At 39.8% G+C, this 12,871-nt stretch overlaps 1 protein-coding gene across 9 annotated transcripts in view; it reads right to left on the bottom strand.

Annotated features, from left to right (window-relative positions):
• The window catches only part of SAP130 (Sin3A associated protein 130), an 80,112-nt gene that overhangs the window by 40,315 nt on the left and 26,926 nt on the right, over positions 1-12,871 (bottom strand). For all 9 annotated transcript variants that reach the window (XM_047083289.1, XM_047083287.1, XM_047083284.1 and 6 more), the window contains 5 exons: positions 11,116-11,263; positions 10,863-10,953; positions 10,553-10,657; positions 5,854-5,995; positions 3,215-3,336 (listed from right to left, as the gene is read on the bottom strand). In XM_047083289.1, the coding sequence (XP_046939245.1) occupies positions 3,215-3,336; positions 5,854-5,995; positions 10,553-10,657; positions 10,863-10,953; positions 11,116-11,263 (608 nt within the window). The remainder of the gene's footprint in view (positions 1-3,214; positions 3,337-5,853; positions 5,996-10,552; positions 10,658-10,862; positions 10,954-11,115; positions 11,264-12,871) is intronic.

Below are 12,871 nucleotides of genomic sequence, written 5' to 3' on the forward strand. Positions count from 1 at the left end.
AAATTTCGGGAACAATTTGAGATGGATCAATTACTTACAGAGTATATAGATTATGTGTATATATTCATAATTACATATTTGTATCTACACCTAGTAACTAAATAACCAAAAAGATTCTATCTTTATACACAACCAGAGCCCACGAACTAGTCTAATCTATCATAAACTACGTATTACAGTAATCTCATATTTTGCAAGATCGGAGGCTATTATACACAAATTTCCCTGTTCTCTTCCTGATTTGGAAACATCTGCTTTATAATCATTTACAAAGGAGCCACTTGAAAACACGATATTGTAAGCTGGTTAATAAATCATTCCTTCAGCTGTGTCCACCCATGCAAAGATCCACATGTCTGAGAAATAATATATTACCCCTCCTCTGGACCAACAATGACAGCACTGATACTGGAAGAAGTAAGTGCTGTTGACTGGACTACTCATTTTTCTGTGTTTGTATCCATCAGGAGTACTGCAGTGGTAAAATAAGACACTTGGAAAAATAATAATGTAGAGAAACAGATGGTTGGCAGGATCCCCAATACTTCTGACAGTCCTCTTCTGATGGATGTTTACAAATAAACATTTATTTATTTATTTATTTAAAAAAAAATTTTTTTTTTTTAACGTTTATTTATTTTTTGGGACAGAGAGAGACAGAGCACGAACGGGGGAGGGGCAGAGAGAGAGAGACACACAGAATCGGAAACAGGCTCCAGGCTCCGAGCCATCAGCCCAGAGCCCGACGCAGGGCTCGAACTCACGGACCGCGAGATCGTGACCTGGCTGAAGTCGGACGCTTAACCTACTGCGCCACCCAGGCGCCCCTACAAATAAACATTTATATAAAATGATAGTGTCTGCAGAGATGGTTCTAGCTCAAGAGGGACTCTGCATGCCCTTTACAGTTGGATAGCATTCAGAAAAATACATATTGGTCATGAGTTATCTTTTCCAGAAAGGCAACCATGACTGCACTGTTACAGAAGTATCAACTGGCTGAGGTAGATGAAAAAACTTTAAGTGTTGTTACTAATGGAGACTTAAGAATTCTCAGCATTAAATGTAACACACACACACACACACACACACACACACACACACACACACGTGAAGTTTACTTAACTGTCAACACGATTCTACCATACTTTTTGCATCCTACTTTTTTTTTTTAACTTTTGTTTTTCAGAGAGAGAGAGAGAGAGAAAGAGAGAAAGAACAAGCAGGGGAGGGGCAGAGAGAGAGAGGGAGACACAGAATCTGAAGCAGGTTCCAGGCTCCGAGCTATCAGCACAGAGCCTGATGTAGGGCTCAAACTCACGAACCATGGGATCATGACAGGAGCCAAAGTCAGACGCTTAACCGACTGAGCCACCCAGGCGCCCCTTGCATCCTATTCTGACATCAGGTAAACACGTTTTAGCTTTATAGGACTGTTAATAAAGAATAGTTAGAAGTTTCTTTTGAACAGATGTTATTACTCTCTCTCCCTCTCTCTGCCCCTCCCTTGCTCGTGCTCTCTCTCAAGATAAATAAACATTAAAAAAAAAGATGTTATTACTTTGATGTACAGCAAAATAGGACAGAAAACTCAGAACATTTCATCAGCTACTTCCCCACATTAAAATAAGCCTTGGAGAAAGTTTTGTGGGGAAAGAAAAAAACAAACAATAAAAAACCCAAAGCAGAGACTGAGGAACCTGTTTTCAAAGCTATTTAAATTAAACCTGAGAATCTGAAAGTTTTAGACCAATGTTGTCCAATGGAGATGTTAAGTCCATTGCAACTGTAAATTTTCTAGTAGCTACATTAGTAAAGTAAAAAGCAGGCCAAATTAATTTTAATGATATATTTTGTTTAAACCAATATACCCCGAATATTACGATTTCAAAATATGATCACTATAAAATAATTAATAAGCTATTTTACATTCTCTTTTCCATACTATGTTTTCAAAATTCAGGGTAAGTTTCACTTTTTAAAAAAAAAATTGTTTTTTAATCTGTATTTATTTTTGAGAGAGAGAGAAACAGAATACGAGCCGGGGGGAGGAACAGAGAGAGGGAGACACAGAATCTGAAGCAGGGTCCAGGCTCCGAGCTGTCAGCACAGAGCCTGATGAGGGGCTTGAACTCACGAACCATGAGATCATGACCTGAGCCGAAGTCAGACCCTTAACCGAGTGAGTCACCCAGGCGCCCCAGGTAAGTTTCACTTTTTAAACATTTTTTTAAATTAAAACATTTTTATTTGAGAGAGAGAGAGAGAGAGAGAGAAAGCGTGAGAGGGGTAGAGGGGCAAAGAGAGAGAATCTTAAGTAGGTTCCAGGCTCAGTATAGAGTCCAACATGGGGCTTGATCCCATGACCCCAGGGATTATGACCTGAGCCAAAATCAAGAGCCAGACACTGAACTGAAGCCATCCAGGCACCCCAGGGTATGTTTTGTTCTTAAAGCACATCTCAAATCAGATACTGACTTCAATTTTTATCAGGTAAGTTTTTATCAAAAATATTTCATTTGTATTTTGATTCAATATAATCTACAGTTTTGAAACAGTAGTTTCATGATCGCTAAATTGTTCCAAACATATTCAAAATTTCTCTAATTTGCATTAAGTAAAACAGAAAAAAAATCAGTTTTTCATTTGTGCTGGGTCCCCATTCAAGTGCTCAATGGCTCCATGTAGCCCTGGCTGCAGTCCCGGGTCACACAGTAGAAAGGCAACACCCACAGTCTGGTCTCTTATGCCTAAAGCAAGCTAAGGGTCTCATGAGAAAAGAAAACACAAACCCTGAGGATTAAGTATTATTTTTTCTGGATTAGCAAAAAGAACACTATTTACAAGTGAGGATGGTGAGTGTTGAGCATAACTGGACTGATATTACAAACACAACAGATATCCCACAAAACAACAGAAGCTCCATAAAAGTACAGCTTTTACCATTTTAACCATACTGCCATTTTAAGATAAACTGTTAACATAATTATCCTCAAGGTGGGATAAAACCATGCAAATATACTAATAAGTAGCAACTTTTTTATAGATCACACAGATGTGATCTAAAACCTTAAAGCCTGAGATTATCACCTTATCTGAATCTGAAAAGAGAAGGTGGAGTAAGAAAACCCATTCTAGAAATACTCACTGGGCAACTTTCACTTCATTGCTTACAAAAACTGGCAAGTTAAAAGTCCCCTAGCAGGGCTTGTACCTGGATACTGTCGGATGGTGGACACAGAGCTGGTGATTGGGGTGTACGTGTGCGCAGCCAGTGGGTATGCAGAAGGTGGGTATGTTGGCAAAAAGTACTGGAACTGAACGGGAACAGACGGTCTATAGGTGGAAGACAGATAATATGAGCCAAAATGGATCTATTTTCTTCTTCACTTTCAAATGATCCTATCCCCCAGATCATCTTCGTACCCTTATATGCCATACCAACATTTCCCCAATTGTGTACCAAATAAACTGTCAGATCAAAGGACACACATCAAGAGAGTAAGATTTTTAAAAATACATGGGTACTATAAATAACCATTATCAACAAACATAAAAATGTACACAGAGTACTAATTACCAAACTGACTCAAAAGAAAAACTCACAATTAAAGGTTTGCTCAGCTCAATTCCATTTGAAAGACTCTTAAGTTCAGACTGTTTTTACTGGAAATCTTATCAAACACACATAATACAGATAACCTCAAACTTCTACAGACTGATTCAGAGACGAGAAAAAGAAGAAACGAGATCTAACTTACTTTTTTTTAGCTTAATGTAGTCCTGATACCAAAACTGGACAGGGAGAATAGTAGAAAAGATAAACAAATCTCGCTCTCTACATCAACACAAAAATTTCTAAATAAAACTCAATAGAGTACTATGTAAAATAAAATACATCATGATCAAATAAGGTTTATCACAGGAAGAATGACCCACTATCAGAATTTCTACTACTGTTTTAGATACTATTAAAAAATTAAGAGGACAATCATTTGAAGTATCACAAAAGATACACAAAAAGTATTTAATAGAAACTAAGATAGCACTAAATGTTAACTAGAATAGAATTAAAAAAATACTCCCCCTCCAAATTTTAATCGCATTCGATACTTATGATATAAATACCTAAAAAATAGGAATAGGAAATCACTTGGTTCCTCAACCTGAAAATAGCATCTACCAAAATCTATAATGAAATTTCACAAGAATTCCCATTCAGGTGAGGAATAAGTTAAGAATGTTCACTATCTCTGCTCTATTCAACACCACATTGGAAGCTCTAGTTAACGAGAAAAAATAGGTATGTGAAATGGAAACGAAAAAAATCCCTCATACACCTACATACGAAATCCAAGAGAATCTACCAGTTTTAGAGCTAACAGATGTGTTTAGCAAGGTGAATGGGACAGAAGACCAACATATTAAAACCTATAAGCATTCCTACACACAAGAACACACAGTCCTCAAACAAGAACACTTAAAAATGATCCAATTCTGAAATTACTTCATAAGCACTGTATGTACCAGCTTCTCACTGGGGAAGAAGAGATACAAATACGGAATGGTGGAAGAAATGGGGTTGAACTAGAAGTATCAACGTGTACTAAAGAATTTTTACAACATCATATACTTCCTATTTCTGTCTGCTAAAAGGGCCTATCATTACAATCCAGTAGCAATGAACAGAGCTACCACCTAGATCCAGATTTCTAAATGATGAAAAGGAGCCAGGTCTCCCTGGGGAAATGGGAGATGCCAGGGCTCAGACACTATTGAGGAGCGTGGAGTATCTTGTTACAGTGGAAAGTAAGGAAGGGCTAGAATGAATGGGACATGACAAAATCCACAGGAACTGGTCTCAAGAAGCTCCCAGAGAAAATCTGAGCATCAAAACAGAGGACAGCAAAGGATTATAATAGTGAATAGACCAAATCCATGAGCGCATGCTGATTTAAAAAAATAAGATGCACAACAAAACAAATAAATGGGTGTAAATAAGAGAAAACTTATTTACCTAAGAATGTCAACTGACAAATGTGGAAGAAATGACTGTTAGAAAAAGTCACTTTTTTGCAACCATCATACTGCAAGCATCAAGTGATTCAGCCAAGCATCAACAGATGCTAACACCACTGAGACGAAGTTTACTGAGGAGCAGGGTATTTACAGTCTCAAAGTATTTCCACACGGATCAGTGGTTTACAAAGGAGAAAAATATACCTTTATGGAAAAATCTGGCAACCACCACCTTCATTACATAACCAGCATTGCCATGGCTAATGGTGAGACACAAAGGCGTCATAAGCTCTCTGCTGCGGTGACAGTGAGAAGAATGCATCACCTAAGTGGTATTTGCTCCAAAAATGCATAACCTGAATCTAATGATGAAAGTATCCAACAAGCCCAAACTGAAGAACGTTCTACAAAAACAACTGGCCTGTCCATAGTCTTAAAAAATGTCACTGAACGGGAATGGAAGACTAAAGAATCATTTTGGGTAATTGCACTGTGGTTATGAGGTCTCTGTTCTTTGGGGCTGAAAAGGAAAGTACTTGGGGAGAAAGGGTCACGATGCTGCAATCCATACGGTCAGACTGCCTCAAAATAAATCAAACACAGAAACATACCAAACAAAAAAAGCAGATACTAGCAGAATATCTATCAAAAGGAGAATAGCTAAATAAACAGCACATTTTCACAAAATGAAAAAATAAATTGTACAACATATTATTTTCAGGAGCAAATTTGAAAATAAGTGTATATATACTATATTGTGAGACATTTTGTTACTGAAAAATCAAACCAACTAATGACACAATGGGGCAGTGTAACCAGCACATTCCCTCCTACCTATTGTCACTTCGGGTTTCCATGGCCACAGGATTTGGAGAGGCCCGATGACCTGAAATGGGAATCAGGCTACTCCTCTCCGCAGGGTAATCAGGCTGGATCCGAGGAGAAGTGTGTGTGATCTGCTGAGGCACCACCTTAGCTACAAATGCAAAATCCAATCACATTACCTCTCATATGCTTTTATTGGCATGCCAAAACATTCTTGGCCAGCAACAATCTTAAGAATGCAAACAGTAATAAGAAGCCTGGCTTTTTAGTTTTCATAATAAAAGAAGAGGAGTACATAAAATTCAACTGAATTATTTCAATCCAATACTCCACTGATACATTCGTATATTTATTTGTCAAACAGGGTTCAACATCATCAGTACTTTAACAAAAATACCAGTAATCAGGTCCTTTCCCCTAGACCTGGCTTCTCGGAGGCCTTTTTTTTTTAAAGGAGAAAAAATTTTAATTAGGAAAAAAAAATCAACAAAATTTTGAATACAGACATGGCAAAGATCTTAGCTTCTACTTAGCAGAGAGAGAGGGAGGGAGAGACAAACAGAATCCCATGCAGGCTCTGCACTAACAACACAGAGACTTGATGTGGGGCTTGAACTCACAAACCGTGAGATCGTGACCTGAGCCAAAACCAAGAGTCAGATGCTTAACTGACTGAGCCACCCAAGCGCCCTGATAATCAGTTTATTTCTTAGGTCCTCTGAACATCCTGTGATTTTACATAATGCTTTCGTTTTAGAAAGAAATGCATAATGCTCTCTTTTTTGTGAGAGACAGCGCGCACACGTGAGAGAGAGAGAGTGAGCGAGCGAGCGAGCGGGGGAAGAGCAGAAAAAGAGGGAGAGACAGAATCCCAAGCAAGCTCCATGCTGTCAGTATAGAGCCTGACTCGGGGCTCAAACTCACGAACCATGAGATCATGACCTGAGCCAAGACTAAGTTGGATGCTTAGTTGACTGAGCCACCCAGGCGCCCCTCCATAATGCTTTACAGCAAAATCAAGATGACTACATACGGTTTTCAAATCTAATGTGAGGCTCAAAGTTTGCTCTCCTCTAGTATTTGCAATCAAGTTTTGTTTAGAAGGTACAGCTGAACTGGGACCTACTTTAGTGTTCTTACAGACCTGTTAACTCTATGTGAGGGAATTTGGAAAGGAGAGCTGCAGGCTACATCAGAGAGACAGAAGGACAGCTACCATCCGTGTAAGACCCAAGTCACAGCAGTGACTGGCACATAAACACTGGTGACGAGGATGATGCCACTACATTAGCCAAAGTGCAGTGCACTGAACACCGACAGTAAGCAGCACAAACCCACCATGATCCCCAGCTATTTCCCATGGGAGGCAGCTGGAGAAATTTCTGCAGGAGGATACTGGAATGCCCAGTTCAACCACTGATGATGACATCTAATGGCTAATGAACGGAGAAGCTGGCATGACACATCTTCCACAGGTGGTAAGGAGAGGGGGAGCAACCAAGCCTTGTTTTCCCACTGTGCCCATAAAAGGTAGGAGAAAAGAATGCTTTCAATAGGAATGCAGTTGTCATTAGGCAGAGCAGCTAACCACTGGTTGGTAAACCATACACACACCCATAAATTTATTGCTGTACCTTTGTTTCTAATTAAAAAAAGCTACAGGGGCCCCTGGGAGGCTTAGTCGGTTAGGGTTCATCTTTGGCTCAGGTCATGATTTCACAGTTCATGGGTTTGAGTGCTGCATTGGGCTCTGTGCTGACAGCTCAGAGCCTGAGGCCTGCTTCAGATTCTGTGTCTCCATTCCTCTCTGCCCCTCCCCCCACTCTCTCTCTCAAAAATAAACAAAACATTCAAAAAATTAAAATAAGCCACATATTCTCAATTATCTAAAAACCAAAACACAACACAACAAAACAAAAAAACACCCAAACACTTCAGGAAAAACATAATGCAAAAATCATAAGTTGAACATAATGCCACCTCCAAAGAGAATCCCTGGTTTTCTGAATGCTGTGATCATCCGATTCTGCTTTTTATAATTCCAACACCTCTGTCATATGTAGGCCAGAGCATGGAGAAAATACAGTATTCTACTGGAAATGAGCACTCCTTAAAGGCAGAAACTATGCTCATGGTTAATTAGGCTTTTTTCCCCCTGACTCAACACATTTCTATTAGTAAAAATGGTTGAATTCAGTATTTAATCTCACCTGGAGAAAGCAAGTGTGACTTGGAAAAAGCTGCTTAAGTGATTTTAATATATCCCCTAAAACCCTACTTGAAAACCAATGCTGTAGGGTTAATATCAGGTTTCCTTTCTCAACTGAGGTACCTCTGCACAGGGATCATCTACTAATGTAACAGGAAAGTATTTGGCTTACCGTAAATAAGGAAAAGAAAACTAGAATATGAGCCTAGTGGGACTTAGACGAAATCAGTCACATTAAGTAGCAGATGTTAAATCTGGACACTTCTGTCAAATGATTTTCTTATCTAGAATTTACGAAATGGCTAAAAATCAAAGATTAAACAGCTGGGAGATGTAGAATACTGCCCTGTAACTTAAGACAGGTAAAAAGTTAATTGTTTTAGCCAAATGAATGCACATATTTCTTTCTCCTGGTACTCTGAGTTTACTTCCACAGTGTGACCGCTTGGGAAGATACAGTGACATTAACAGGACCTAATCTCTAAATAACTCTTTACAGAGAGGATTCAAGATGAAACCAGAGAGCCCCTATAGGGCACACTGTCCTCTCTTTACTGGTCTAACTTTCTTCGTAGCTATAGATATGCTAGTGAGGCTCTTGACTATAAAGATGGCAAGAATAAACCTGGATCTGTTGTTACAGTGCTGAGGAGACACAATCAGAAAATGGTGTGAGGTGACAATATGGAATAAGCAATGTTCTTTTCCAATAAAAGTGTGTCAATGCTAAAATCATACCCTCCGAACTTCTTTTCAAAGGAGGGAATTAAATTCAGAGGGGTGTGAAAGAAGTATGGTCTCTCCAACGCCAAGATGCAGTGAGCGGTAACGTGAGAAAAAGGCAGTAGCAGTGTTTTTTCACTGCTAAAAGCCTACTGTGGGACTTACTACCAAGTTAAGGACTGGCGTGGCCAAATTATCTAAGGGAGGGGGAAGGACTTCCTGGGTCCCACCATCATTCCAGAAAAGTGTCCTCCAAGTTTTCCCAGAGGAATGTGAAGCTGACGTGGGAAGGAAGAAAGGAAGGAAGCACAGAGGGAAGGAACACTGGAATGTAGCAGTAGGGAAGCCATTCTTCCGTGTCTGCTCACCAGACTTCTGCCAGGTAAGTATGTCAGTGTGTCATCTCACAGAAAGCACTCTTCCAAAAGTTTATGAAAAACATGGCAGCTGTCCCATGTCTCTGGGAATAAACAGTAAAATGACATGCTTAATTTCATACAACCAAATCAAAGCTAACCCTGGAAACTAAACCTGGGGCTTGTGAATTAAACAGAGCAGTGCTCTGCCTCACAGGTCAGTCTCCGCTTTGGAAGCTGTGACGGTGAGACCTCAGCCCCCAGGACAGGTGTTGGCAGCCTGTGGGCAACTCCCGCCTGATGCTGGTTCTGTATGGCCCATGGGCTGTACATGGGTTCATACTTTGTCATGGTGGGGCGGGGAGGGCAGAAATCAAAAGAAGAACATTTCATGACACATGAAAATTATATGAAATCCAAATTTCTGTGTCCATAAAAAGACTGAACTATAGTCACACTCATTTGTTTACATATTATCCACAACTCAGCAGTTGTGACACAGACCTATGAAGCTTACAAAGCCTAAAATATTTATAATCTGGCGCTACACAGAAAGATGCTCGATCCCTGCTCTTAATGATTAAAGTTTGGCTGCCAGAAATGTTTCAAAGATTTTTTCTTCTTCTTTTTTAAAAATTTCTTTAATGCTTATTTTTGAGAGAAAGTGAGAAACAGCATGAGCAGGAGAGGAACAGAGAAAGAGGGAGACACAGAATCTGAAGCAGGCTCCAGGCTCCAAGCTGTTAGCAGAGAGCCCAATGCGGAGCTCGAACCCACAAACCATGAGACTGTGACCTGACCCAAAGTCAGACGCTTAACTGACTAAGCCACCCAGGTGTCCCACATAGACTTGCTTCTTAATATTCAAGGCATATACAAATTTAAAAGGGGAACAAAGCTTAGAAGAAATTTTATGACGGTTGTGAAGTATCTTGAGGTAGCAGTCAGATGAGAACCTAAGGTAATCAACTTGAGGGTTATCACCCTTCCTGCTGTGCATCATCCAGAGATTTTTCCTAAACAATCCAGCCGTGTACAAGTTCTCTTCATTCCAGATCTGTGCTTCTTTCCTGTTTTTCCTGTGAATCTTGTCTACGTCTGTGAAGTTAACTTACTTCTTAATAGGTACACACAGAAGAGGTAAAGTCTGATAAATGAGGAAGTCAAAGCTGTGTTAAAATAATGTTTACTTTGAGCTCTCAAACATTATTATCCTCATTTTCCCCCTTACTCTCAATGCCAAATCTGTATGACAAAGACATTTAAGAGTTAAATTCAGCATTGCCTTGAAAATCAACAACAATAATTAGAAAAAAAAAAAAAAAAAAACCCTACCAATACTAGCCTTGTATATGAAGACCTGGTCAGAGGGGCAGAAAAATCCCTTTCAAGCTCTGTGTGAAAGTTGCAGGACACTTACCGACTGGGATGTTTGAGGTGGTCACAGCGGTAGCATGGGACGAATGTGAGGGCATTGTCATGGTAACAATTGTACTTGTGGGAGCTTGTGTGTGTGACACAGAGCCTGAAATTGGAGAAAAAAAACCTTTTCAACAATGATCTCTTTACACACACTACAGATTCTCCAAAACCTGACAAAAGGTCTTAGGAAAAGATAAGAAAATTCTTCTAGCCTATTCGTTTCCTCTGACTGAAGCTGAGAAATGAAAAATTAACTCAACACTTAAGACTCACACTTCCCTAGCAGGAGAGCAGGGCTGCCAACTTACCGGCTGTAGTCGCTGAAGGAATGGTGTTGGTTGCCAAAATAGGTGCTACTGTGGCCGCAGCCACTGGTGTACCAGTGCTGAAGATAGTTTTCTGGCGGGGGGAGATCCACAACACAGTTATAAACAAGAACAGCTCAACCTCAATGCAGTTAAAAGCAATTGCTGCCTTCCATACTGCGAGGTTCTTATCAAGTTTTACACAACTCTGGTCTTAACCCACAGCCTACATGGGTGGTTTTGCCTCTGGTTTTACCTGAGCCATGGTGTGAAGCTGCTGTTTTGGCGTCCCTAATGCAGGATGAGATGGCAGTGTGATTCTTGTTGTTACATCCCGTGACTGGGCAGGACGCTGAATGCTAATTGCTGCAGATGGTGGATGCTGGATAGACAAAGTTGGCCGACTGAAAAGGGAAGAAAAGACATTGTGACTTCTAACTTGCCTCTAGACTCGATGCAGGCAGTCAAGGCCATTTACCTTTTTTTTTTTTTAATGTTATTTTTGAGAGAGAGACAGTGTGAGCAGGGGAAGGGCAGAGAAAGAGAGGGAGACTCAGAATCCAAAGCAAGCTTCAGGCTCTGAGCTGTCAGCACAGAGCCCAATGTGGGGCTGGAACTCATGAATCACCAGATCATGACCTGAGCCAAAGTTGGATGCCCAATTGACTGAGCCACCCAGGAGACTCCATTTACTATCTTGTACTAGACCACTGTCATACAGTTGTATTTTTTGTAGGTCTGTAAAGTGTACAGATGAACCTAGGACATAAATGGTCTGTTAAGTTTCTCTCCTGAAAGTCCCATAAACCTCATTTCCAAAGGTATCAATATGCACCACGAACCAAATCAATTAATTCTTAGTCCTTCTCAGTACTCTCAGTGTAGCTAATCAACACTCTAGGACAATCTTAGGTAAGCATTATTATAATCAATACACTTCACTCTGCAGACAAAACTGGAGATACACACTAAGGTTTTTACGTTATGAGGGAGGATTACAGACAACCTCGATTAACAGCAGCCTATGTCAGGGCCCTTGAAGCACTGACCTGCTCCCAATTTTGTATTATTCCTTTCCATGTCATTCTTAAAGTGTTAGTTATGAGTGCCTAATGATGAAAGGGATATCCACACAGAGAGCAGGTCAAATTAACTGGCAATAAGCTATTGAAATTCCAACAGTGGCAGGAGAACTTGACATTATAACAAAGTTGGCATCTCAAGTCAGAGGGGGAAGAATGGACTACTTGATGATAAATGATGTTGGGAAGACTAGGTAGCCATTTGGAAAAAATAAAATTGGATCCCTGCTTCACACATTACACCAGGATACATAGGAAAAGGATCAAAGATTTTATAAGAAATTTAAAAAAAGCATGTGAAAAAAAAAAAAGAATTCTTTCATAACTTTGGAGTGGAAGAGAGTTTTTTAACTACTAGAAGCTTTGAAAATCCAAAACTTATAAAAAGATCAATAAATTTTACTCTGTGAATAAGCAAACCTACATAGAGCAAAACATAGTATAAACATAGTCAAAAGACTCATAAATGAAAGTGTAATCTTAATATACTAAGATCTCCTTGTAGTCAATGAGAAAAATAATTCCCCAAAAGAAAACAAGCAAGGGATACGCATAGCCAGTTCCGTTTCACTAACAGAAAATGCAAACGGCCCCTTAATAAAGAAAAGACGCTCGCCCCCACTCATAGGAAGAGAAATACAATTTAAAATACACTGAGACATCACTGTTCACCAATCAGAATGGCCAAAAAAAAAATCCCCCAAATGGAGAGCATAGGAAACAAGGTGCAAGGAAACAGACACTTCTTTTTTTTTTTTCAATATATGAAGTTTATTGTCAAATTGGTTTCCATACAACACCCAGTGCTCATACCAAAAGGTGCCCTCCTCAATACCCATCACCCACCCTCCCCACCCTCCCACTCTCCATCAACCCTCAGTTTCTCAGTTTTTAAGAGTCTCTTATGCTTTGGCTCTCTCCCACTCTAAC

Source organism: Lynx rufus, unplaced genomic scaffold (genome assembly GCF_022079265.1).
Source record: "Lynx rufus isolate CCGP_SWC_20201006 ecotype Redwood Valley unplaced genomic scaffold, mLynRuf1.p SCAF_2, whole genome shotgun sequence".
In the NCBI taxonomy this organism is placed as follows: Eukaryota; Metazoa; Chordata; class Mammalia; order Carnivora; family Felidae; genus Lynx; species Lynx rufus.